The following is a 26,319-nucleotide window of genomic DNA, read 5'->3' as shown; positions in this document are numbered from 1 at the left end:
AGTGTGTGTGGTTGTGTGTGTTGGCGCGCACACATTGGTTACAATGATGATTGAGCAGCTGACAAATACCGTTACACGCGCAGCTCATGCATAATTAAAGCTAATGCGCTTCTCCACGTACAGTTGTGCATTACGCCTATCGTCTATCGTTATCGATTAATTACATAATTTAGTTTCATTTGGCTGGCTAATCGCCATTTGCCTACACATATATATATTTCTAAGTCTATAACAATATATCATAGTATTTATCACATTTGCCGTGAACACGCCCCTTGCGTTTCACCTGACCGCAATACCTGCCGTAAAACCCACAGCAGGCAAAAATAATGCCATGGATTATGTTGACATATGCTGAATGTGGGCCAAACGGGCTTTGCAGCTACATATTTTATATATATTTATACGTATATATATATATATATATATATATCAATCTCTATATGGTTGGGGCGTGTGTGTGTGAGCGGCAATAGAAATTCATAGAAAAATTATTTATTCTAGAGCTTTAAATGTCAAAGGCAGTCCACGTTTCTGAAATAGAAAAGTTCGTGGCAGTTGGAGGTTGCTCTAAAAAGCGAGATTATATCAAAAAATCGTTAAGTTTGCTAATTTCTTAACTTGATTTAATAAGCAATCGATATTGAGCAGAATATGTGCTCTTACGTTTATCGATAACTATGAGTCCAGTTCCAATGCTGATATATCGATAACATATGTGTTTCCCTAAGGTGTCAACAATAATTTATATAGTTTATCGATAACTAATTGCAGTTTATCGATTGCTGATTGCAGTTTTTCTGTAAGCGTCAAATTCTAATGGTTATATATCGATAAAAACATGCTCGTTGGAAACTGTCAACAGATATATCACAATATATCGCCTATCGCTTATCGATTACTAGTTTCTGTTAATTTATTGTATAGCATTGCATTGCTGTATCGTTTAGTTCTAACAATCAATCGATTGATAAATGTATCGATTATCGATTATCACTTGTCATTAAGTTATAACAGATAACTATATTATGTTTATCGATAATATTCTTTAGGCAGAAAACTGCTTATTGCTTATCGATTGTTGGCTTTAGTGAAGTAGTCGATTAATTGAGTACTGCTATTTGAAACTATCGATTATTCTTTGTAGCTAAATTGAAGTCTATATACAGTTTTGTTGTTTATCGATTGCTTGCTGTACTGCATTGATAGCTTTCCACAATTTATCGCTTATCGATTTTCATTTATAGTGTCAGTTCTTAATGCTTATCGGTTGCTTGTATCTGTAACATTTGCCAGTTGGGCTTCTGTCTTCCATGCCAGCTGTCCTTCAAGGAACACCCATAATTATCAATGTGGCCGCCTCACCTGGCTCAGCTGGACAGAGGTGTTGCAGTTGCTGATTTTCAATTCTAATTTTAAATTGGTCAATGTCCGAGTGTCTCGTTCTTACAATTCGTTTGGCTGCAAAATTTGCCTTGAAAATGATTTATTAAAATCCATTTGCTGCTGGCTGAGCAAAGGGCGAACTGGAGAGCCATGCCAATTAGCTGTAACAAGTCTCTTATCGTATTCAAAGAGTCTCTAGTTGATACCTGAGAGCACTGAATGAATTCCAAGTTTTATTTTTTGAAATTTCAGAATGTTTAAATAAGTTTCTTAGCAAATTTATTGAATTTTAAGCGAATGAAAAATAATATAGCATACTTTTGTGGGCAATGATTGGATCTAGTTGCTGTTGGCTACGGCACATGGACCAATCATAGCTGGAGTTGCCCAAGGCAGCTCACCTTGTGCACGGCAGGTATGCCAATATGGGAGCTGCTGCCAATGGAATGCCAGTTGACACCGTGATGCTGCCCCGGAGTCTGCACGGATGTGCCACTGAAATACGCAATTCCGAGTGCCACTGAAGTCAAATGTCGTGGTGTCAGTTAAAACACCTGGCTTATGGCTGACCACAACACGCAAAACGAAATTAACACGTAAGAGTGCTCTACGTGGAGACTGCTCGACTAGGAGATACCCTTTGTAATGCGAAAAGCTCTGCTCTACTGCGTTTCTTAAGCACGAGAAAATACGAGAGATCGCTGCGTTCATAAGGAAGGAGTAACAGACCGGACGGACGGACGGACGGACGGACGGATGATTGGACGGTAGGGCGGGCAGTCGGCCATGGCTAGATTGACTCAGCTTATTGTTCAGTTCAAGTGTATATATACTTTATGGGATCCGCCACGCCTACTTCTGCCTGTTACATACATTATCAAAAAACATTCTAACTTGAACTTTCATTTGCAATGAGTTTAGGGTATAAAAATCTGTATTGGCTGCTGGGCACTTGTTTAAACAGCAAAGGCCGTAGTCTAGGCACTACGTCGGTGCCACACATCAACATAATTTGAATTTTCCTAGCTGGAGTTGACTGATTTGAAAAAGACTCAGTGTTGCATAGGCAGCTAGCAATTACTACTCATTGGGACGAAGTGGCTAGGCTAAGTGACTGAAAGGGGCACCCAGGGCATTCAGTCTGCATCTGTGCTGCCAAGAAACAAATTCTCTGGTTAGCAGGGAAATAAAATATGTGATTGCATCGAAATAGCTCTGAAATACAGAACTTAAAATAGAAAAGAAGAGAATTAGAAATAAATAAGTCTTGACTTAAGATGTCGATGTTAAGGCTTAGAGCTAAGAATTAAAAAAAACATAGCATACTTATATGGGCTTAAAGTTTTTACATAATTAGTTGTTATTACTATTTTAAAATATTAGAAAAATAATAAATATATAGAACTATAAATAGATTAGAATAAATAAGAAGATGAAAAACAAAAAAAAAATTATATATATATATATATATATATATATATATATATATATATATATATATATAAATATATCAGATCGAAGACAGGCTTAAAGCAATTAGCTGCATCAAATGAATATATTAACACTTATATATCTATATATATATATATATATATATATATATATATATATATATATATATATATATTTATATATATATTTATATAATATATAAATATATATATGTATTAGCATATTCAAACTTCATTCATATCAGAAGCAGTTTAAACTGTAAAAATGGTTGACAAAAAAATTCAGATTTTATCCTTAATTATTATAATTTTTAGGGTATTAGCAGTGTGGTTAATCATGCGCTTAACGCTACATAATTAATTGCTGTATTTATGTTTTTTTTTTTAATATATTTTTTTTTGTAAATAAATTATTTCATTTAGCTGACACGCACATCCACGCACACGGCTGCACAGGTGTTACGCACAATTGACATGGTTAAATAAAATTCAACATATGCAATTGCAATTGCAATTGCATTTTCCGTAATTACCAGAATAATCGTAATTACGCGTATAAAAGACACACGCGCACACACACACATGCACATACGCACACAGAGTTCGGCCGGACAGATAGTTAATTGAGCTGTTGCAGGCTTACAATTGTTCTTGTTGGCGTTATTTGTAATTGCTGTTGTCTTTTCTGCTTCTTCTTCGTCTGCTTCTTATTGTTGTTTTTGTTGTTATTAATGCGAGTGTTGGCACTTTCGCACGCAGCAAGCAGCTTTTTGTCACCCCCACCATCAACTCACCTCTCCTCACCTCATCACATCACAAAAATTCACCCCACTCCAGAGCAGTCCGGCGCCCATTTGCACGCTTACACCAGCCAGCATTGTGTGGAAAAGTTTGCTGGTAAACACATTCATAAAGCAAATATGCAGGCCACCAACCAACCAACCAACCAACCAGGCAGCGCAGCGAACATCAACAGCGATGCTCTGGCATCGCTGCTGGCGTCGCTGCCAATACGAACATATGCTAAACGCCCAGCAGAACAACAGACAAGTGTCGGCCCCCGTCAGCTAAAGCGAGCCGAGTCGAAACGATTTGTTGCGTAGCCGAAGTCATGCCGACACGGCGTCTTGGTATAAAAGCCGCTGGCAGCAACAATCTCGTTCAGCATTCTACGTGCGGCAAGCGTAGAGCGCACATCATACACAGAGCTTGAGCAGAGCAGAGCAGAGCAGAGTGAAGCGGAGCTGAGCTAAGCAGCGCTAAGCGGAGCAAAGCACTTTCAAAAGACAGAGGCGCGTTTTTGTAAAAAGCGCGCGCAAAAGCATTTGCTTGAACGGTAAATGTGAAAAAAATAGAAAAAAAAAGAAAACGGTAAAAACGAGAGGCATAAGAGTCGCGCGCGAATTGAGCGCTGTTTACTTTGCCTTTATAAATCCGGCGAGCGCTTTGTTTGTGTTTGTGTTGATGTTGACAAAACAAAAAAAGCAAAAAAAAAAGAAAACAAAACAAAAAAGAAAAGAAATAAAAAAAGAACACATTATTTTCTTATCTGCCTTGCACTCTCTGTGTCTACTTGTTGTTGTTGCTGTTTTTTTTGTATTTTTTTGTTATTTTTCTTGTGGTTGTTGTTAGTGCGCAAAGTGCATAGCCGAAAGAAATAACAGGCCAAAAATTGCAAACGGAAAAGGAAAGCGGAAAGTGTTGCATTTCCGTGTCGCCTGCAGTTCGCTGTTGTTGTTGATGTTATTGCTGTTGCCATTGTTGTTGCCGTTGCTGTTTACCGTTACCTTCGGCCATTTTTGGCGCCGCATAAAATGGCCGCAGGTGCTGCCGACAAGTCGCATTGGCCATAAACAAATTCTCGCCAATATCCGTTGACCTTTTTCAAAGTGGCCCAAAAATGAAAAGGCAAACAAATTGCGAATCGCAAATTGCTAATTGCAAATTGCATCGTAAAATCATTTAATTCCAGATTTACAGCCAATTCGAGACATCAATAGAAAAAAATATATATCTAAATATCAAATCACTTGCCATACACTGTGCGAATTTGCTAATCTTCAATCGATTGCTTTCATTTATTTTCCTGATAAATTCTTAACATTCATTTTGTTAAAGAATTTTCATATATATATTTCGACGGCATAGAAAAAGTTTTAAAGTATTTGTTAAAGATTATTTTAACCAAAAAAGTTTTTGGCTTAAAAAAATTTTTTTTTTAAAAGATATTCTTAGAGCAAAAAAGTTTTCGGCTTTTCAAAAATCTTACTTAGATCGAACATAAATAAAATTTCTATTTTGAACGTAAAGCAAATCTCTTTTAGTTTTTTTTTTTTAATCATGGAATATATATATCCTAATTGATTTCTTATTAGTTTTTTAAGTTTTTAATTTTTTTCCTTGCACGAGTTTCAAATACAAAATTCAAAGAAGAAATACATCAACTTTCGTATACGTAATATTGAGTTATACAATCTTTTATTTACGTAACGAAAATGCATATGAGCTTAATATGTAAATTTGTGTATACGTAATACGTAAGCAACATTTTTCGTATATGCAAAATATACGTTATAAGTAATTTTCGTGCACGTAATAAATTAGATGACAAACTGCTAATACGTAGCACGTAAACTTTTGCTTATAAGAATTGTTTTAATATTGTGGATGGCATACGTAAATTTAACAAATACGTAATATATAAAACTTCGTATACGTAATAAATTTCGTACGTAAAATTTTTAGTTTTACGTAAGAAATAAACTTTAAAATAATGAATACGTGAACTTATATAAATATAAAACGAAAATTTTTACGAGTATGCATAACGTGATTTTAACATTTAAGTATCCGTCTATCCAAATCCACTATTGTATACATAATACGATGTCATCCCGATGCTTAACACGTAAGCTCTTCGTATACGCAAGATATACGTTACATGTAACTGTCCTACACGTAATAATGAAATAATATAAACTTCTCCTACGTCATACGTAAAGTATTACATACGTAAAACGTAAATATTTGTGTGCAAAATACGTAAAGATATTCGCAGATAACGTAGAAATTTGTATTTTATATATGTAATACGTATAAAAATCGGAAAAAATTAATAAGAAAACTTAGAGTTAGGTAAAGAAGTCAAGTAAAAGGCGAAGATTGCGAACTTTAAATTCAATTAAATTATTTCAATATTCACATAAAGAAAACAGAAGACGCTGAGGATAATAAAGATTTTTGGCACTCTGTTGGTTCCGTAAGCAGATTTGGCTCTTAATCTATATGGCTGCTGTGGCAGCTTAATTATGTGAAGAACGTATATACTTTACAAAGAATTTGCACCGCAAAACAACAAAAATAGAGAAGAAGAGTGGAAGAAAAATGAATGGGAAGATATATAAAACACCGACCACAGAGGAGAAGCAATTGAATTGAAGTCCTTTTTAAGCCGAGACGGCAGCCAGTGGGGGCGTTGGCGGCGTTGGCAAGGTTGAGCCGCATTACTGCACAATGTCTGAATCTGTCACATTCGCTGGAAAATCTTGCTGTTTCAAAATGGAAATTGCATTCTCAGCAACACGCACAGAAAGTTGCCAAGTTTTTGCCTCAAATTTAAGCACTTTCGAAAGTATTTCGCTTTGGCCCTCGCCACTCCAGCCAAAACAAAAGTTGGCTAAAGAAGCACGAAAAAAAAGCAAGAATAAAAAAAATTATATGCGTTAGAAATTGCATTTTAATTTGCTTTCCATTTCGTTCACTGTATACAAGCTTTAAAGTAACAGAACAGGCGTAGAAGAAGAAGAGCAAGAGGAAGTTGGTAACATTAGGGTATAAATGGCCTAAACCGCACTGAGCAGGTGAGCATTTAGACCAAACTAATTGTGTGGCCTGAATGGCCAAAGTTGTTCGAGTGCGACTAAAGGTGAAACTTTACAACAAATTTGCCATTAAAAAGTTGTCGTTTTTCCACTCTTTTTTCACGTTTCCACGTGGATTTCTTTCTTTTGGAAATTTGAGTTATCTATTAACTACAGCTTCTGCTATTGATTGGATCAATCAATCAATTAATCTCTGATCAGTCTGCTATTCACTCAGTCAATCAATCAATCAATCAGACATCAGTAAGTTATTCAATCAATTAATCAGTGATTAGTTAGTTATTCAATCAATCAATCAGTGAATGTTCAGTTATACAATCAATAGCACTATATTCAATCAATCAGTCAGTCAATCAATCAATAAGTGATCAGTCAGTTATGTATTCTACATATTTTCATATAGACCAATTCAAAGGCTATTCAATCAATCAGTCAATAAATAATTGGTTCTTCAAACAAGAAGTCAATCAATCAGTCAGTCTTTATATAGAAATAAATATATATTTTACGTATTTTTAAACATTTACTTTTTTTTTTTTTGCTTCAACAATTTTTTACCTATTTGCCATTTCCATTAGAAAATTTAAATTTAAGGCATCAATTATAACTGTAAATTGACAGTATGCCAACTGCCATAGCTTGTGCTGAACACAAGTCTTCAATCAATCAATCAATCAAGCAATCTTAACGCATTTAATTCCGTTGATTGATTATGCTTCAGTCTCACATGCAAAATGCGCAGCAAACAAATTGAAAGTCATTTTAATCAAGCTCATATTCTATTGCCATGGCAATAACAGATAAATGTAAACACATATGCAAATATACATATATATATATATATATGTATGTGTGCGTGTGTGTGTGTATGCGTGGCTGCACTTGATTATCAAGATTTAGTCATGATAAATGTATCGTTACCCTATGGCCATTCAGTTGAAACTTTTGGGTCCATCATACGGCCAAATGCACCTAACAAAACAGACAGCCGGAGAAAGGGAGAGAGAGAGAGAGAGAGAGAGTGGTCCGTGGTTATTTTGGTCATAAAATGAGTTTCACGTAGCTTTGGCACGTTGAAAACTTTTTAAATAAGTTAAAGTTAAAGTTGAAGCTCGGGCGAGAGTTCAAATTCGGGCTCGTAAAATTGCGAGCGCTGCAAAGTATGCTGCACAAATTGTGCTTGCAATGTTGCCAATTGCTAAGCCATAAAAAGTGTGTCGCAACAACAAAAACAGACAACAGGGCGAATAACAATAACAACAACAAGTATTAAATGCGACAAACTTCGTATAATGTTAAATTTGATTTCAACTATCTGAGTGCTTACAATGGAATAACAACAACAACAACTTTCACAGGCAGTCAACGATAACGGAACGATAAACGATTAACGATCAACGCATCAGGGGGACCAATGTCGCTGCAGCCAAGCGTTCAATCGGGCAAATGCCAAATGGATGTCGGCAAGGAACAGCAGCACAAAGGGAAGCAGCAAGAGCCGCCGTCGCAGCCGCAGTCGCCGCCGCAGCCGCAATTGCCGCAGCAAAAGCAAGAACAACGACAACGTCGCTCAATGCAGCTGCTGCCGGTCATGTTGATGTTGCTGCTGCTGACGCTGTTCACGCGGCCACTGAGCGTTCACTCAAATCGTAAGTACAACGAAAGCAAATGGAGATGGTGTTCGTTTGAGAGAGGGGGAATTGAAGAGAACGCGCTGTTTGATCGACTGACATTGACATGAGTACGAAACTACCTTTGCCAATGCAGTTGGCGGTTGCTCTCTCTCTATCCCCCTTTCATTAAATTAAGCTTAGTTTATTTACCTTTTCCCTTGCTTATTGTTTGCCATTAAACTGCATAGGAAACAAAATGAAAATTAAATTCTTAATTTGAATTTGTGCTTCGCCAGCAAAATTTTAAGATGCACATTGTAAACAATTTCTCTTAAAAGTAAAGCAAATTTAAATCACGGTAACTGTGCAAATACATTGTGTGCTGTGCAGTCAACAATTCATTTTTCAATTAATAACTCATAAATATAATTAGCTTCATACAAAGTCACCAAGCAGAGCTTAGCGTAGAGAGAGAGCGGAAAAGAGTGCCAACATACATACATATATATATACACTGTTCAGTTACGAGCTCAAGCCCGCAGCCAAGCATAGACTAACTGTTAATTTCAACAGTACAGCTGAAGACTGATAAAGAGCGAGAGAGAGAGAGAGAGTGGTGGAAGCAGCAGACACCAAATCACCATAAGAGCGATCTTTTTGCGCTTACATAACAGACACAAATAGAGCGTATTTCTCACAGCTTAGTTGTGAGAGCAGCAGAGTACAGCTGTGGTGTGTCTGCTGGCAGTTTAACTAACTGCATACAAAGTAAACAGTGTGTGTGTGTGTGAGCAAGAGAGGGCGCTTCAGCATAGTATCAGAGCAAGCAGAGCTTTGCTACAAAATAAGTTAGCTCTAGACAAATTCACCATGCTAACGAGTGGGATCGTCTTAGCACTTACTCAACAAACATAAATAAGAGCGCAGTACATGTGCACCCACAACTTAGTCGCGAGCAGAGCTAAGCTGGAGGAGTGGGTGCCGTTTGGCTTATTTTCAATTCCGTTGCGTATCTTCAGCATGTTGTTCAGTGTTTATGGCGGCTGCCACTTTGCGATAGCTGCAAAGCAAGAAGTAACGCATACGCCGCCTTGTACACTCTCACATGCAAAAGCATGCGTGTGGTATTAAGTTATCACAAGACAATGCCAATGTTGAAAAGGACGAGCACGACTGCCGGTGTCTGTGTATGTTTGTGACACGTTTGTTTGTTTGTGCATTACTTTTTTACAAGCACTAAAAGATACACTCCCACCCACACACAGACAGTCAGTCAGCCAGCCAGAAGCAGTGTTACTGAAGGAGCTGCATGACAGCTTCCACAGCAAGAGAAGTTCAAAGTAGTTGGCTCCGGCTCGCCCAACGGCCCAATGATGACGCGATGGCTTGCTTGCCAGCAAGACGCGCATTAAAAATCAATACAACCTACAAATGTATCCTTTCTTCGGTTACAAAGGGCAGCATGACTACAACAACAACAGCAGCAACAAAAACCAGTTACATGGCGCCGTCTTTGGCTCGCTGCACAGCAAGTAAATGTAATGAAGCTGTGCAGGTGCGGCTATACATATACACATCCAAGTGTCTGTGTGTCCTTTGACATTGATCGATAACGATTATAGAGCGATACATTTGCATTGCTGCTTGTACTGTACTTTTCAAGTGTTGTGTAATGAAAATTAAATATGGTTAGCTTTGGAGAAGTGTAATTGCTAATAGAGTTCTGACAAATACAACTGTAATCGATAGCAATGACACTGTTATTATAACATATCGATGAACGCACTTGACGTTTATGATATGTATGTGCTTGTTAAAGCTGTGATCGATAACTCACTTCTGCATAGAGATGTTTGCTTAATGAATTTAGACTGCATGTAAGTGTTATCGATAAATACATGTTACATAGTAAAGTTACTGCATACTTGCTATTATAGCAAATGTTATGCTTAATTATAAATAAAACCAATATGACACATGTGTTATCGATAACTTTAAGCTTTAACATAAATTGTTTTAAGAGCCTAGAAATAGAGGTAACTAATGTGATGTATTATCGATAAACATATTTGTATTTAAAACACGTACTTCTTATACTATTTGCTATTGGCAAGTGTTATCGATAACTATTCATAGTGAACTGCTAGCACAGAATCCTTTAAAGATATGCAACAAGTTTTTGTTGCTTTCCCAACAAGCCATCAATTTGAGCTGCTAAGCATATGCGTGATTGACTGATTGACAGATTGACTGATAGATATACATCGCATATGCTTCGCTGCTTTATGCATCGATTTATGAGCACATCAATTTAATGTCTAAATGCAAATCGAATGAATATATATATCTACATTACGTCCTCTGTCCCGGTCTGTGTGGGTGGTGGCTGGTTTTTATAGGTTCGCAAGCTAAATGGGACAGCGCTAATGCCCACTAGTTGAGAGCGAGCGACTGATTAGCGTCGACCAAAGGCCGTGCGAGCGCAGAGTGTTTGTCAAGCCAGCAAAGTGCTTCATAAACACAATAACATGGTCCTTCAACTAAAACAAAATCACAGTCTCTTCGTCATGTGGCTTTGCGTCGCTGTCTCGCTGTCCCGCTGTCCTGTCGTCCTTAGCCAGTTGTCCTTCCCATTCCATTCTCTTTAGCCATTTTATTTGCCTGTTTTCGTTTCTGTTTTATACCCTATAAATGCGCGCCCATCGCATAGGCGGTGTGGGTATAATAAAGTTGCGCTAATGTCCTAGCTCTCGAGCCTGTGAACTACAAGAACCTCAGTTCTGGCGACTCTTTGTAGCCAAAAGAATAGAAGATATTTATCCAGTTTGAAATTGGTTTTACAACAGGTCCATTAGATTAACTATAAGATCTTAGCTAGATTGAGATAGGGCTAAAATGTATTTCTATTAACAACTATCGATATATGTAGTATTGTAGTCGATAAGTGCAGAAAAATAGATAGTACGATAGCACAGATCGATAATTATTTCAGTTAAAGCCGACAGCTAAAGAACTATCAAAATTACATTTGATAAATGTCAATGTTATCGATAGCATTACACATGAGTTAAGCTTATCGATAACTTTTAGCAGTGTTTTATAACAGTAGAAAGTGATTTGTTCTGATTTGCTAGAGAAGTCGCAGTGCTAAAAGATCTCTAGGGTATTCTCCAGTCGTGCATCTTACCTTTGAGCACTTCTAGCTGTGCTTCAATGTTATTGTAGAGAGTCGTCCAGGCTTGTTAGTCCATGTGAGAAGTACAGAACTGAATGTCTGCCAGATGTGATATACATATATATATATATATATATATATATATATATATATATATATATATATATATATATATATCCTATATGATAAATATAAATATATATATATATATATATATAGAAACAGCTTAGAGCAAAGCTCTCTCAGCTCATAGATATAGATATCACGTCGATCAGTAAAATATAGCTGCTATATCTAAAATCTGCCATATCTATATCTAAAATCTTAATATAAGATCCTTTATATGAAAGGGGCTTTGTTTTCTCTCACTTTACATTCTTGGCTAATTGGAAAATGGTTTCTTGATCAGCAATACGATTTATATAGATATAGATATGGTATTCTACGTATGGTATACCATTTAGCATCTACCATAGATATAAGATTTTATACTATATGATATGATGACCCTGATCTAGACATAGATATACTAAATGATATATGATATATAAGGATGATATATAAATGATATATGATAGATCGCAGAGTATACTATAAAATTATAATTTACTAGAGCATTAGGTGTTCGGCTTGCCTTTGCTAATCCTGTTTACTTGTTGGCTTTAATATTTTTTTGTTGTTGCTGGATTTTTCTTTGTTTTATTGAGTTGTTTGCCAGCTTCGCTGCTTCTTGTTCTCAGCGATTTTTTTGGTTTTTGTTCTATGTGCATCGTCGATTGCCCTGGCTTAACTTGGCTTTGTTTTTCTTGCTGCCAAAGCCAAGAGCCCACAGCTGTTTAATGGCTGGGCCCATATTGCGCCAAACAATTCAATTTATTTAAGCCTGTCGCTGTTCATGTTAATATGCCCAGCACAGCTATGTAAATAGCGACATATATATATATATAGAGTATATATTTTATATATATATATATATAGAGTTAAGTCAGTCGATTTGTGTGCGCTTCAAGCAGCCACGCCCACCTGCCCTGTGTTTATTTAATTCGCGTAAATTTTTATTAATTTTAATTGAAAGCTTTACGAGCGCCGCTCCGTGCTGCGCCTTTGTTTATGCTTTAGTTGTGGCTTTAGCTTTTGTTGTTGTTGAGCGCGCCCAGCTGCAGTTGCTCTACTATGTGCATGGCCAAGCCAGCAGACCCAGCAGAACCAGCCCCAGCCCCAGCCCCAGTCCCAGTCCCCAGTCTCTGCCGCTGTTGTTGCTGCTGTTTGTAAAGTGTTTTTGTTTGGACTGACGCTAAGCTGGCTGGGCGCAAATCCCCGTTAAAGTTCGTTGCTACCCAACTTTGGGCCAACAGCAGTGAGCTTACTGAATATGCCCCCAGCTGCCCCATCAGTTGCCCCCCTGGGGTAGCTGTGACAGCTGAGGCTGCTCAACTGGCTGCCAAGATTTACGACTGATTGAACTGTTCTCTATGCATGTACTTGCTCTTAGTTTTATTTTGTGTTCTTCTTCTTTTATTGAGCTAAACACAACTAAAAAAAAAATAAACAAACAAAAAAACCAAAAACAAATTGTTGTTCGAGCACATTTGAATTGTATTTTATTTTCGGTTTGCTTCAAGTTCATAAAAATAAAGTAGCTAAATGGATTTCCTTCTAGTTGAGTTGAGCTTCATCAAGTGGCAGAGCAGAGTCTTGTTCACAACTGTAGAATGCTAATAAATAAATATATATACATATATATATATATTTATATATATATATATATATAAATATATATATTAAATTTAATTCCATATATAGAGTGACCAAATAAGAGTAAGAAGCTAAAAAATTGCTGTGAAGCAAAAATAACTTGGGTCTTAGCAATATTTTCAGTTAAGTCTTAAAGCCATATTCATGCCATTATAATTATAGCAAGACATTATGCAAATAGCCGCCTTGGCCAGGCAGTGAGTGCTTTGAGCCTGAGGCTTCATCTTGGCTGATTTGGTTCAATTGGCGTCTCGAATCTTGGTCAAAGTGCTAAGCTTGACAACATTTACTGCAGACTAGGCCATAATAAACGAAGCTCGCTCTGAGCTCAGCTACTTCCACGCAACTTGCAGCACTGCAGCGCTCCTATGGCAACAGTTGAGCTGGAATTTTGCGTTAGTTTTCCAACTGTTCGAGAAGCAGCGACCGTTTCGTAATTAAATGGCAAAATTAATTGATTATTTTGTAAGTTCTGTGTTATCGATAACTTTAACAACTGCTGAGAAATTGTTATCGATCATAGTGTCAGGTAGCAGAGCAAGAGTACGCTACCTGATGATGTTGCGTATGAAATCAATTTCAACTATAAGAGAGAAAGTTGTTTCATTATCATTTGATTTTTATGCTTAACTTTTCTGTTTCAATTCCAATGTTTCAATAATTGAGAAACACAAAAAAGAAAAAAAATTGTCACTTGAGCTCTATGTGAAGCTTTTCTGTTTAATTTCCAGTGTTTCAATTCCAATGTTTCAATGCCAATGTTTCTATTCCAATGTTTCTATGAGTTAAAGATGAAAGCTTTTTTCATTGTCAATTGATCGCGATGTTTAACTTTTCTGTTTTAATTCCAATGTTTCAAGTAGCCATTCATTTTCATTTCAATTCAAACGTTTCAATTCCAATGTTTCAGGTAGCCAGCCAATGTTTCAATGAGCTAAAGCTGTTCACTTGAGCTTTTGTTTCGGCTTTTGTGAGACGTTGTGACTTAACTATTCTTCATTAAAGCTGTTTCATTTCCTTTGTTTCAGTTCCACTCTTTAAATGCTCGCCAGCTGAGCTTAAGGTCTTTCAATGGACTTTTCTGTTTGCTGTAAATTCTAGTTTTGTGGCAATTCTTTCATTGCTTGTGCACAACTTTGCTGTTTCAGTTCCATTGTTTCCATGAAGTTGCGAAATTTGTGGTTGACATTCCATTGCTTCAGCATTTGCTTCGCTTAAGTTTGATCAACTCAATGGAAGTATTTATGGGACAAGACTTATCATGGCATGACCTTTTCTTTCTATTTATCTGCTGTAAATAAAGGTTTGGGCCAGTGACGAGTATGGCACAAGCATTATGTCAAATGATTTTCACAAAATATACTCAAACACTGGGACGGAGACACCCAAAACTTGTGCCCATTTGCTGGGGCGGCTGGGTCCGAAGGGGGCGACGGCAGCCCGCAGCGACTTTTAAAGTTATTGCCGCTCTTATCGTTCGCATCGGCTGTGTTTGCCTGTCAAAGCCAAATCCCCTGACAGTAGACCAAATAAAATAAAAGTATTTTTTTGCTTGCTCATAACAAGTTTTGAAAAGAGCTTCCCGACGATGAGGAAAACAGCAAAAGAGATGGAGGGAGCGAGCGAGAGGGAGAAGGAGCGAGGAGCTAGGGGATCCCAACTTCACGTGACATCGGTAAATGCTGTCTAATAATCATGTCCCATAATCTTTGGGGACGCCCACAGTCCGTGGCCCATGGCCCATGGCCCTTGGCCCAAAAGTATGCAAAAGTATTTGCTCTGCCTGCAATCAGCCGACAATCAAGCGAATTACACGCAAAATGAGCCGCCGCATTTTGGCTAATGAGCCGACCGGGCCGAACCCAGCCGATGCCGACAATCAATGGGGCCAGACCAAATATTCCACACACTTGGCTAATACATACAAATCTATTTGGATATGTGAGAATGTGAATTTAAATGACTGCGTGGGCGGGCGTGCGCGTGTGTCTGAGACCGAGGAAACAGTCGGAGATACGGAGATTGCGATTATAGCTGCTATAAGGACTCTCGTTTTGATAGACTTTTCTTTCCTCTTGTTGCTGCTCAGCTTTATGGCTTATTTTACAGAATGTTTCTCTTGTATTGACTCTTATTTCTTTAGACTTTGCTGTCCTCTTTCCTTTGCCTTTTCCTTCTCTTCACATAGACTCTTCCTTCCACAATAGTGTTCACTCTTCCTTCGATTCAAGGCATATCCCCTGCATAGTGTCTGCCTTTACTTTCTGTTTTTCTTCTATAGACTGTTTCTCATATGAGACTCTTCCCTTCTAGACTTACACTTATAGCTAGAGTTTTCTGTTTCATTTTTATGTATTTTATTTCCTCTATAGACTCTTCTCTATAGACTTCTTCTTCATAGATCATTTCATGCATAGACTCTGTCCTATATAGTTTATAGATTCTTTGCTCGTATGGCTTTAGGCTCTTTCGTCTACAGCTCCGTCTATTGTCACTTTTGCTTATAGACTTATTTTTTATAGACTCTGTCTTTCCTCGCATTCATTCTTCTTTTTTTTTCCAGTTAGACTCTGTCTCATAGACTCTTCTCTCTTCTGCTTAACTTCTTCTTTTATACACATTTTCATCTCTCAAAATTTTTGATTATGGATTCTTCTTTCTCTCGTATATAGAAGGAAGGTAAAGTCTGAAGAGTCTGAAGATTGAAGAAGCCTTCTATGTATATCAACGATCTCTTCCATTGCTAGACTTTCTTCATATCTAGACTTTACCTTACTTCTATGGACTTCTCTAGCTCTCTCTCTCTTTCTCTCTCTCTCTCTCTTTTACTTTCTCTCTCTCCCTCTCTCTCTGTGGACTCTGTCTCATAGACTCTTCTCTCTTCTGCTTAACTTCTTCTTTTATACACATTTTCATCTCTCAAAATTTTTGATTATGGATTCTTCTTTCTCTCGTATATAGAAGGAAGGTAAAGTCTGAAGAGTCTGAAGATTGAAGAAGCCTTCTATGTATATCAACGATCTCTTCCATTGCTAGACTTTCTTCATATCTAGACTTTACCTTACTTCTATGGACTTCTCTAGCTCTCTCTCTCTTTCTCTCTCTCTCTCTCTTTTACTTTCTCTCTCTCCCTCTCTCTCTGTGGACTCTTTATCCTGCTCCTACTTTTCCACTCTTCCCGTCTTTGCCTCATCCATCCATACTCTTCTCTATCCACAAGCTCTCTCTAAGTTCCATCACTATTCTGCTCTGAGGCAACAAGCCTCATTTTGCTCCACTGTGCCTGTGCCAAGTGAAAAGTTGACTAAATAAATAATATACTTAAACATGTGTCCGTGTTGCTTGACAACATTTCGTTCCATTTTCTGTCCCATTTTGTTGTTGTTGCTGCTGCTGGATAAGTAGTATTTGGGTTAAAGTCTTGTGGATCTCGTGTCGACAGAGCCATTTTGATTTAGTAGAACGTGTTCGGTAGCATTTCGTGCCCCAGATTCCGAGTGTTGAACGTGTTAGTTGCCCTGATGATGTGCATGTGGAACGTGGCGCACCAATAGAGGCCAATAATGTCCATTTTGCGACGTTTGCCAATTTCGAGTCGATTTATTTAGTGGAAACCAATAAATAACCAATGATGCAAGAGTATCTCTGTGTGTGTGTGTGTGAGTGTGTGTGTTCGCAGCTCGTTCAGCACCTTGTACCATATCTCTTAATATATGTGTCTATAGATATATATGTATTTATATCGTATCTAGCGTAGTTCATCCCACTCGCACGCTTTTAGCTTTGCCATTCACGTTCCGTCGGGGGATTCCCCAGAGTGCATCGCTGACTGCTGCAACCAGCCCATGCTCATGCCTCGATTTTCATTCGATTTGATTCCATTCCATTTTCATGCTTTCCTTTTTATCTCTTTCTATACGTTTTGTGCTTTGTACACTCGCAGCGAGTCGCGTCAAATTGGCGGCGTTTGTGTTACAGGAAGCTGCATAAAGTATTTCTTAATAACACAGCACTGCTTCAGATCAGTTTATATATATATATCTATATAAACTGATATATATATATATATATATATATATATATCCTCACAATTCTTAGCTGTTCAGGCTCTTAAATTGACATTTAGAACCAATTAAATACTTCAAATAGAGACTTATTTGTCAACTTATCACTTTTTATCAATAACTTCTGCTTTAGCTTAAAATCGATATATATCGATAAAAAAAGAAAATAAGTTTTCTAGTTTATTTGTGGTTTAAAAAAGACTGAAGACCCATCTATCATGTAACGCGTCTATATAAAAAAAGTTGAGCTCTGTATGCAGGGTATTCTGTAGTCGAGCAACTAGAGCTAAATAAACTCTACTTATTTTGTAAACATTTTTTTTCATACACACCATTAAAAATGTTTTCTAAGGGGTATGCTTGTTTTGTGTGTCTGACATCTCTGACAGAAATATATATATATATATATATTTCTTTTGGATCTACAATGATAAGCTGGGTTATTTTTGCTGTAAGATCTGAATGTCCTTATGCACTGTTTCTTTCTTCTATATGTATATATATATTGCTTTAAGTTTGCTTTGATATGGAACGACAATTTCAATCTGGAGACTTGGTTTTTGGGGAACATAGCTCGAGAACTATAAGAGCTAGTAGCCAGAATTTTGGTGTGTGGCATCCTGAATAGCAGTCGAAGCTTATGAATGAAATTTTTTTTTAATAGATTGGGATATGGATATAGAAAGGACTGGCAGAGAGGAGAGGGAGAAGCAGAGAGAGAGAGAGTTAAAATAACAGTGAGTAAGAGTGAGTGAACGAGAGAGTGAGAGGGAGACAGAGTAAGAGCATGAGAGAGAGGGCAAGAGAGAGAGAGAGACAGAGAGACTGTGAGGCTGTGAGATAGGGAGTAATGGAGTGAGTCGGAACTAGAGTGAGAATGAGTGATACAGACTGAGTGAGAAAAAATGAGTGAGAAAGAAAAAGAGAAATATAGAAAGAGTGAGAGAGAGATAGAGTGTGAGTGAGAGACAAAGTGAGATGAAGAGAGAGATAGCGAGAGTTAGAGTGAGAGAGTTTTGTTATCCTATAAAGCTCGCTACAGGGTAGTTCGTAGTCAGTCACAGCTGCACTCAATGCGCCATGAGCCATTTTTTTAGTTGTATTTTCATTTAGTGAAAGAGACAAGCGCGTTCGTTCGCTACACAATTTAACACTTTGCTCTTGCTCTGGGGTATTTTAGAATAAGCCAAGCCAATTTCAATTTCAGCTGGCAGCAGCAATACCTTGCCCCGTGCCACCCCAACGTGTGGTATATATAGATATATATGAAGAGATTGCATGTTGCATGCTGCATGCTGCATTGCGTTGTGTGTTCCGTGCAGCGGATTCTCGTTTCGGCAAGATGGCGTCGTTGAACGCATTTCCGTTAACATTACATGCTCATTTCCGCTTCGTGTGGCTTTATTAAGCGCCAGTCACTTTTTCCCAGGCCAGCCACACACACTCTCACACACACACACCCCCCTGTGTATGCGTGTGCGCCAACATATGCCGTGTCTGTCACTTAAAGTGCGCTGAGGCAAATGCTGTCCAAAAAGATTTCCCTCTTTGAATTTTGCTTTTGCTTCTGCTTTCGGCAATCGATGCGCAGTTGGGCAGGTGGGGGAAGCTTAGGGGAAACCACTTAGCTGGCACAGCCAGGTGACATGTTACATATGTATCTAATGCTCACCTTCATAGCATTATCCTGCTTATTTGATGTTTCCTTTTTGCCCTGCAGCAGGGCGACAAAGGGCGAGGGCCAGCTACAAATTGAGATTTGTTTAATGTGGCGCAAGACTTTTCATCGGACTGGTCACACTTGCAAGTTATGTCGGCTTTACACTCGCCAGAATGGGAGCTCTGCTCTGGGTATTACGTGCGCATTACGCAACAGCAAGCACATTTGCTCATCTAACTGTCATCTAACGGTCGCTTAGAATCGCATTACGTTGGCTTTCAACTGTAACGCACACAGGTGGCAACACTGGTTGGGTCACTGGGGTTGCCACACGGTCAATAGTTGTCAAAAGTTGTATTAATTGCTCCGTTACACAACATTAATGAAGCCCCAACAGCTGCTCTAGCTGCCAGTCAAATATTGAGTGTGCTTAAAAGGCAATTTCCCGAGGCAGCCAGATGTGCCCCAAACATTGTCAGGTGGCAATGCTTGAAGGCATTAAGTGGACGGCGTTAATTGCGAGCGCCTTAAACAAGCTGTACGTGAAGATATGCGTCAGCTTGGCTCATGCTTCATTCTTCATTCTTCATTCCTCATTCTTCTTCAGTCAGTCGGTCAATAAATCTGTCAGTCAATCAGTTAGTCAATTAGTCAGTCAGTCAATCAGTCAGTCAATCAGTCAGTTAATCAGTCAGTCAGTCAGTCAATCAGTCAGTTAATCAGTCAATCAGTCAATCAGTCAGTCAATCAGTCAGTCAATCAGTCAGTCAATCAGTCAGTCAATCAGTCAGTCAGTCAATCAGTCAGTCAATCAGTCAGTCAGTCAGTCACTCAATCAGTCAATCAGTCAATCAGTCAATCAGTCAATCAGTCAATCAGTCAGTCAATCAGTCAGTTAATCAGTCAGTCAATCAGTCAGTCAATCAGTCAGTCAATCAGTCAGTCAGTCAGTCAGTCAGTCAGTCAGTCACTCAATCAGTCAATCAGTCAGTCAATCAGTCAGTCAATTAGTCAGTCAGTCAATCAGTCAGTCAATCAGTCAGTTAATCAGTCAGTCAGTCAGTCAATCAGTCAGTTAATCAGTCAATCAGTCAATCAGTCAGTCAATCAGTCAGTCAATCAGTCAGTCAATCAGTCAGTCAATCAGTCAGTCAGTCAGTCAGTCAGTCAATCAGTCAGTCAGTCAGTCAGTCACTCAATCAGTCAATCAGTCAATCAGTCAATCAGTCAATCAGTCAGTCAATCAGTCAGTTAATCAGTCAGTCAATCAGTCAGTCAATCAGTTAGTCAAGCAGTCAATCAGTCAATCAGTTGGTCAATCAATCAGTCAGTCAATCAGTTAGTCAAGCAGTCAGTCAGTCAGTCAATCAGTCAGTCAATTAATCAGTCAGTCAGTCAGTCAATCAGTCGGTCAATCAGTCAGTCAACTTCAGCTTAGTAAGACACAAACTTTGATAATACGAATTGCCTTGGGAGATAGCCAAGAACACTTCGAAGTCAGAACGAGCGCAGGGGCATCCTAGGCAAACTTCAGCTGTCATAAGAGATGGCATCATGGTATCTATCAAAATTTGCTATGCTTGGTTAACGGCGAGTGCCCGACGTTCTCAAGTTCTTAACTACATCAATATGTGCTTCATTATAGGAATTCGAGTCGAGGGTATTTGTTATCTTTAATTATAACTATTTATCTTATATTATGCTCGCCGGCGTGCCGCAAGTTGAGAGCGCCCGCAAGAGCTGTCAAAGAAATTTCGCATTGTTGTAGTTAACTAGATGTTGTTGTTGTTGTTGCTATTGTTGTTGGTGTTACGTTAAAGGGACCATCAAAGGCTCCGAGTAGAGCCGCTGGGCAAAGTGTCAAAACGTTGTTGCCAAGCAATTTGCTTATGCTCGACAAAATGTCTTAACGAAAACATTTAAAGCCCTTCGCCGAATGAGCTGAAAAGTGTTTAATTAGCTGCTTTCTTCTGCTGTTGGCTGTTGGCTGTTGGCTGCTGGTAAATATTTGTTAATTAGCCAGCGGCACATCAATTAGCGGCTAAAATGAATCTATTTTAAATTGATTTCAGCTTGATTAAATTTGCAGCAGCAACAGCTCATTAAATGCTCTTCATAATTTCATAAGCTGCGGCTATGCGCGACTTGGCGACATATTTGGAATGGTTAAGCTATCAATATATTTTACAGGGTATATTCTAGTCTATCAGTAGTTGAGATTTAAAAACATGCAGGTTTTTAGTCAACCTCTCTTTACTTAAAGGTTTAAGGCTTCCTAACTCTCTGCTTCTACAGGGTATTTGCTAGTCTATACAACTTTGCTTAAGAGCTGAAAGCTCTACGTGTTCTGCTTCTTCAACGATTTAAGCATTTCCGTTAGAGTATATTTAACTTTTAAGCCTTTCAAGCTTTGCTACAGGGCATTTGTTAGTCTATAAACCATAGGCAAATCTTACATATATATCCTATATATCCTATATATATATATTCATTTCATTTGGCCACATTGTGGCATAATTTAATTTGATTTTCACTTTCATTTTAATTTTCATGCTCATTCTTGATTCTCATTTCATTTTCGTCTGCCAGCCATTTATGAAAGGCGCTGTGGGGCTTTTCTATTCCATTCTCATAAAAATGACATTCACACAAAATAAAAAAAAGGAAGAAGAGAGTGAAGCAGTGAAATGTGCATAACTCATTAGCTGCGGCTTACCACAGTTGTTAGGCTTCAGGACACGCCTTTGTTCTGCGTAGGTGCTTAGCTTTTCCGGCATGGCCATCAGGAGCATGAATAATGGCTTTGTGCTCTACTTCCTCTCTCTTTCACTCTCTCTATTTCTGTCCAGCTGATAATTTTATATTTAAATTTTAGATGAATGCTAAAAAAAAGTTATGAGACTTTCCAATTTGTCTGTTTAAGAGGAGGCTGCGCGAGAGTGAGGAGAGTTGGCTTGGGTGTGTTGAGTTTGGACCTAGTTGAGGTGAGTTAAGAGTAGCTAGAGCTGAGGTCTGTTGAGTTGAGTTTACGATTGCAGCAGCATGGCTTAGGTTAAGTGTAGACTACGTTCGGCCTGGGTATGGTGAGTTTTGCGCTTGTCGAGGTGACTTTACTTCAATTAGAATTGGGTTACGTAAAGTGAGCTTGTGAACTTGTTGAAATAAGACTAATTCTAGGTGAGTTGGAAACTGTTTGCGATGAGCTTAGCTAAATTGGGATTGAGGTGAATTTTGATCAAGTTGGGTTCAGTTGACGGCAACTCGTTGGAATCAGCACTAATTTTTGCTATAAAAAGGTATCAGAAAAGTATTTTGAGAGTGTTTTAAGATATTAGAAATCATCTAAGTTCCCACAGCATACATCACCTTAGCAATTCCCTTAATTCCAGTCAATTATTTGTTAATATATCTCTCTTATACGCTGTTTTTATATAAGTGATATGCAAAATGGAACCACTTCAATTGTGAATTCCTTTCATTTGGGACTTGCTCTCGTCACATTGCATTTGAATTTATCGTTTTGCGTCTGATGCCGTTTGATATTAACCAAAAAATATCGACGAATTGGGTCAACGAGTGACTGCATTAGAAATGAAAAACGATGGCAGAAATAAAATAAAAAAAAAATGATAGAAATGGAAAACTCTTCAGATTCAACGCTGAAGTGCAATGCATCAAGTGCCAAGTGGGGAAAGGCCTCAAGTGTGGCGAAAGCGTCAAGTCCTATTCACATTTGAAACTCATTAGTGAAAACTCAGTTAGTGCGAGTGTGTGTGTAACTGTGTGTATGTGTGTGCCATCATCTTAGGCTTGACTGCCATGTGGGTGATAAAAACTTGAACCAAATTGAATCAAAGTGCGGCATAGACGATTCGTATTTACATAAGGAATGTGTAAATACAGTTCGTGTGTGTAGGAGGGTATCTCATATGTACAGTTACATAAGCTATGCTAATGGTAAAACATTATTAAGGCACTAACTGGCACTTGGATCGCAGCAAAGCACAGACCACAATAGAAAAATAATGTTGTCCATGTCTATTGAACTATGTGACAATTGTTGTAAAAAAGTTATCGATAAGCGCTATCGATAAACAAGATGGAAGATGGAAGATGGAAGATGGAAGATGAAAGATGGAAGAGAAAGTAAAGAAGAGAAAAGAAAGAAGAGACAAGATGTATGATAGAAGAGAGAAGAGACAAGATGTATGATAGAAGAGAGAAGATTAAGGATAGACGATGCTGAAATGAAACACTCGCAAAACGTTCAATTTACATGATTTGAGCGAAACATGGCAATTGAAACGTCAAAAATTTGCGATGCAAATGCGGCTGGTGCGACGTTTATTTTGACAGCGAGTGTATGCAAATGTGTAAAAGCAAGCTGTCAGATACTAAATACACACCCGCACACATACACCCGCTCACACACACATACACCCGCTCACACACACAGACACACACCGCAGCCGCCAGTTGTGGCAATAGCAACATTTCATTTCATTTAATTTAGTTACATTTCCACAATTTAATTTGTCTTTTTTTTTCTTTTTTAATTTTAAAAATTTATATTTCATTTTTATTTTTGCTGTGCGGCTGCTGCGCCAAGTGCGCGCAGGCACATGTGGCTAGAAGCAGGAGGCAGGAGGCAGAAGGCGTGGCGGGTGGTCATGCCACATGCGGCATTAGCACAAAAGCTGGGCTGGGGCTGAGTCTGCGGCTAAAATAATTCAAGCAAAACGCGCAAACGGCCAGCTGCATGCGCAATGCACAAAACAACAGTCAGCCTGGGAGGTGTGTGTGTGTGTGTGTTGAGTGGGCCTGGCAAGGGGTTGGCTGTGCCCACTTGACAGCCTGTGCAGCAAAAAAAAATAGAAGAAAACTAAAGTTTATGGGCGAGCTATGCAAAAGTATCTTACAGATACTTGCCGCGTCTAGCTGCCAGCTGTGTGTGTGTGTGTGTGTGTGTGTGTAACTTTTGCCGCAGCGGCCACCACACAATGTCATTAACCAAATGAATGGCTGACGCTGCAGATTTGGTTGAGTTAAAGGGCAGGGAGGGGTAAGGGAAGCGGCAGGGGGGCTGGCGGGTGGAGAGAGACGTCGTTTACTTGTGATTAAGTCGGTTGCCCGCAAGAGCTAAGCGCCCAGCTCAGCCCACTCTAACTAGGCCTAGATTACCTAGCTTGGCCTGTGGCCCAACAAATTTCGACAACTAAGCCAGACAGGCAGACAGCGAGAGAGAGAGAGAGAGGGAGACATAGAGGGAGAAAGACTATGTGTGTAGATGAGACTCAAAGGAATGTCAGAGTGATGACAACAACTTAATGGAAATAACTGCACATTTATAAGTGACAACTTTGTTGTTGCCAGCTCTGTCTCTCGCTGTGTGTGTTGCGGGCGTGTGTGCGTATCTTTGGGCATCTTGCCGTGTTTTCATTGCCTGGGCCAAGAGCGTATAATTTATGGCCAAGGCGTGGCAGACAAATGGCCGGCATATGCAGGACTTGCCTTTGGGTTTGGGACCAGGCTACATCTATACGCAGATAGATATAAATATATATATATAAATGTGTGTGTGTGTGTGTGTGTGCACGCACACAATCGCAATAACTAACGGTAAATTAGTTTGCAAACAGAGTGAAAAAGGCAACTGGCAGATGAAACCTAATTTGGACCCGGCACACCATAAGCACGCGCACACACACGCACACACACACACACCCGCACACACACACTCACGAACACATGCTGCGTTAGCCACAAGCGAAACTGATTGGGGGCAGCAACTGGCAACAGCCTGCAACAATAGCAAACCAAACCAAACCAAAACTGAACCAGAAACCGAGCTCAACTAAGCGTCGAACCGCTGAACAGATCTAAGCAAACGAATCGCATCAGTTCACAATTGCAGCTGCTCACAGTACACAGTGTTGCCAAGCTAATGCAATTTAAGTATTTATCGATATTTCTGTATTTACAGCAAAAATCGATAAAGCTGAAGCTCAAAATGCTGCAGCTTTCAGTAGTCTCGTATAACCATATGACTGCGGCAGTTAAGCATACGAAAAAGGCTAATCGCCTTATCGGAAATCACACAAGAGTTATCGATAGTTCAGCTAAAGGCTTGAAACATCAACTCGTACAAGGGTTTGGATTTAATATCTGGCTATGCGCATTCATGAATGCAGAATTCAACTTAATTCTCGCCTTGCTCATGTGGATTATCGATTTCTGGAAACAACTATCGATATTTTTTTTAAACGATAAGAATGAATGGATTTATGAATTTCTATAGGAGTCTTCAATTGCAAGTTGAACTTCTAATGCTTTTAAGCTTTAGCTTTACAGTATCGATAACTATCGATAGGCGTCAATTTCTGATTCAATAATTATATAAGCTTTCAGCGTAAAATCCTTATATATTATATTATATATTATATTTATTATATTATGAAAAATTGATAACTATCGATATCATCTTATAAGCGCCCTCCAGTTCAGTTTTGTTCAGCTTTTTCATCTTTATTTTCTGAGCTGAGCTGATTGTGCATAGTAATATGGGTCAGATTCAACGCTTTTGAAATCGATAACTATCGATAAATATAGTATATTTTAAATATGTATTATCTATAGAAAAGCATTTGTACTACCTTTTTGCAGGCTTCGACTTTAGCTCCAATAAATGTAGTTTCGAACCGATAACTATCGATTGCCGACGATAGGCAGCATACCAAAGTTCACCATTAAAGCTGAGCTCAAATTTAATTTGATCTTTTTTCATTATGTTCTCGCTTGTTATGCACAAATGAAATCCCAGCACACATTACGTCGACTTCTCATCGAACAACAAACATTCCGTAGCCCTATCCCTATCCCTATACAGCTTCGCTCTAAATTGAGCCTGCTTGCCGCACCTCCTACGGCTACGGCGCTGTGAAGTTGGTTTTTGCTCTTTTTTTTTTTTTTTTTTTTTTTTTTTTTATCAATTTGGTTTCGGGCTATGTGGCTTGCCAGCTCGCATTGCGCTGGCTCGTTTCGACAGTTTTGGGTCTGAGCGTGGCCACAAAAACCGCTGGATTTCATTTTTATGCTCGTTCGCAAGGTGCAAAGGGAGCATATGCGGCGTGAGCAGCTTCCATTTGGGATCGCTATACCTTTCGAGCTTAGCTATTTGGCAGAGGCAAACGGCAGTCAGTGACGCCCGACCGGCTTGGCTTTTCTTTCGGGACTCATTGGCACACGTGTGTTCGGCGGTAGACGGTCGTCGGCCCAGCTGCCGCCACATGGCGTGCCTTGCTGCTCCTGGGCTGCGTGGTCAGTGCTTGGTCAGG

General features: G+C 38.8%; 1 protein-coding gene across 1 annotated transcript in view; it reads left to right on the top strand.

The window, feature by feature from the left end:
* Window positions 1-8,264: 8,264 nt before the first annotated feature.
* The window catches only part of LOC111598821 (tyramine beta-hydroxylase), a gene marked incomplete at its 5' end in the record, with an annotated part of 32,648 nt that continues 14,593 nt past the window's right edge, over window positions 8,265-26,319 (top strand). Inside the window, one exon of the mRNA XM_023314251.2 lies at window positions 8,265-8,367. Within this exon, the coding sequence (XP_023170019.1) occupies window positions 8,265-8,367 (103 nt within the window). The remainder of the gene's footprint in view (window positions 8,368-26,319) is intronic.

This window comes from Drosophila hydei, unplaced genomic scaffold (genome assembly GCF_003285905.1).
Source record: "Drosophila hydei strain 15085-1641.00,03,60 unplaced genomic scaffold, DhydRS2 tig00000215-arrow-arrow-pilon, whole genome shotgun sequence".
Taxonomy (NCBI): Eukaryota; Metazoa; Arthropoda; class Insecta; order Diptera; family Drosophilidae; genus Drosophila; species Drosophila hydei.
This window is presented reverse-complemented; position numbering and strand designations above follow the sequence as displayed.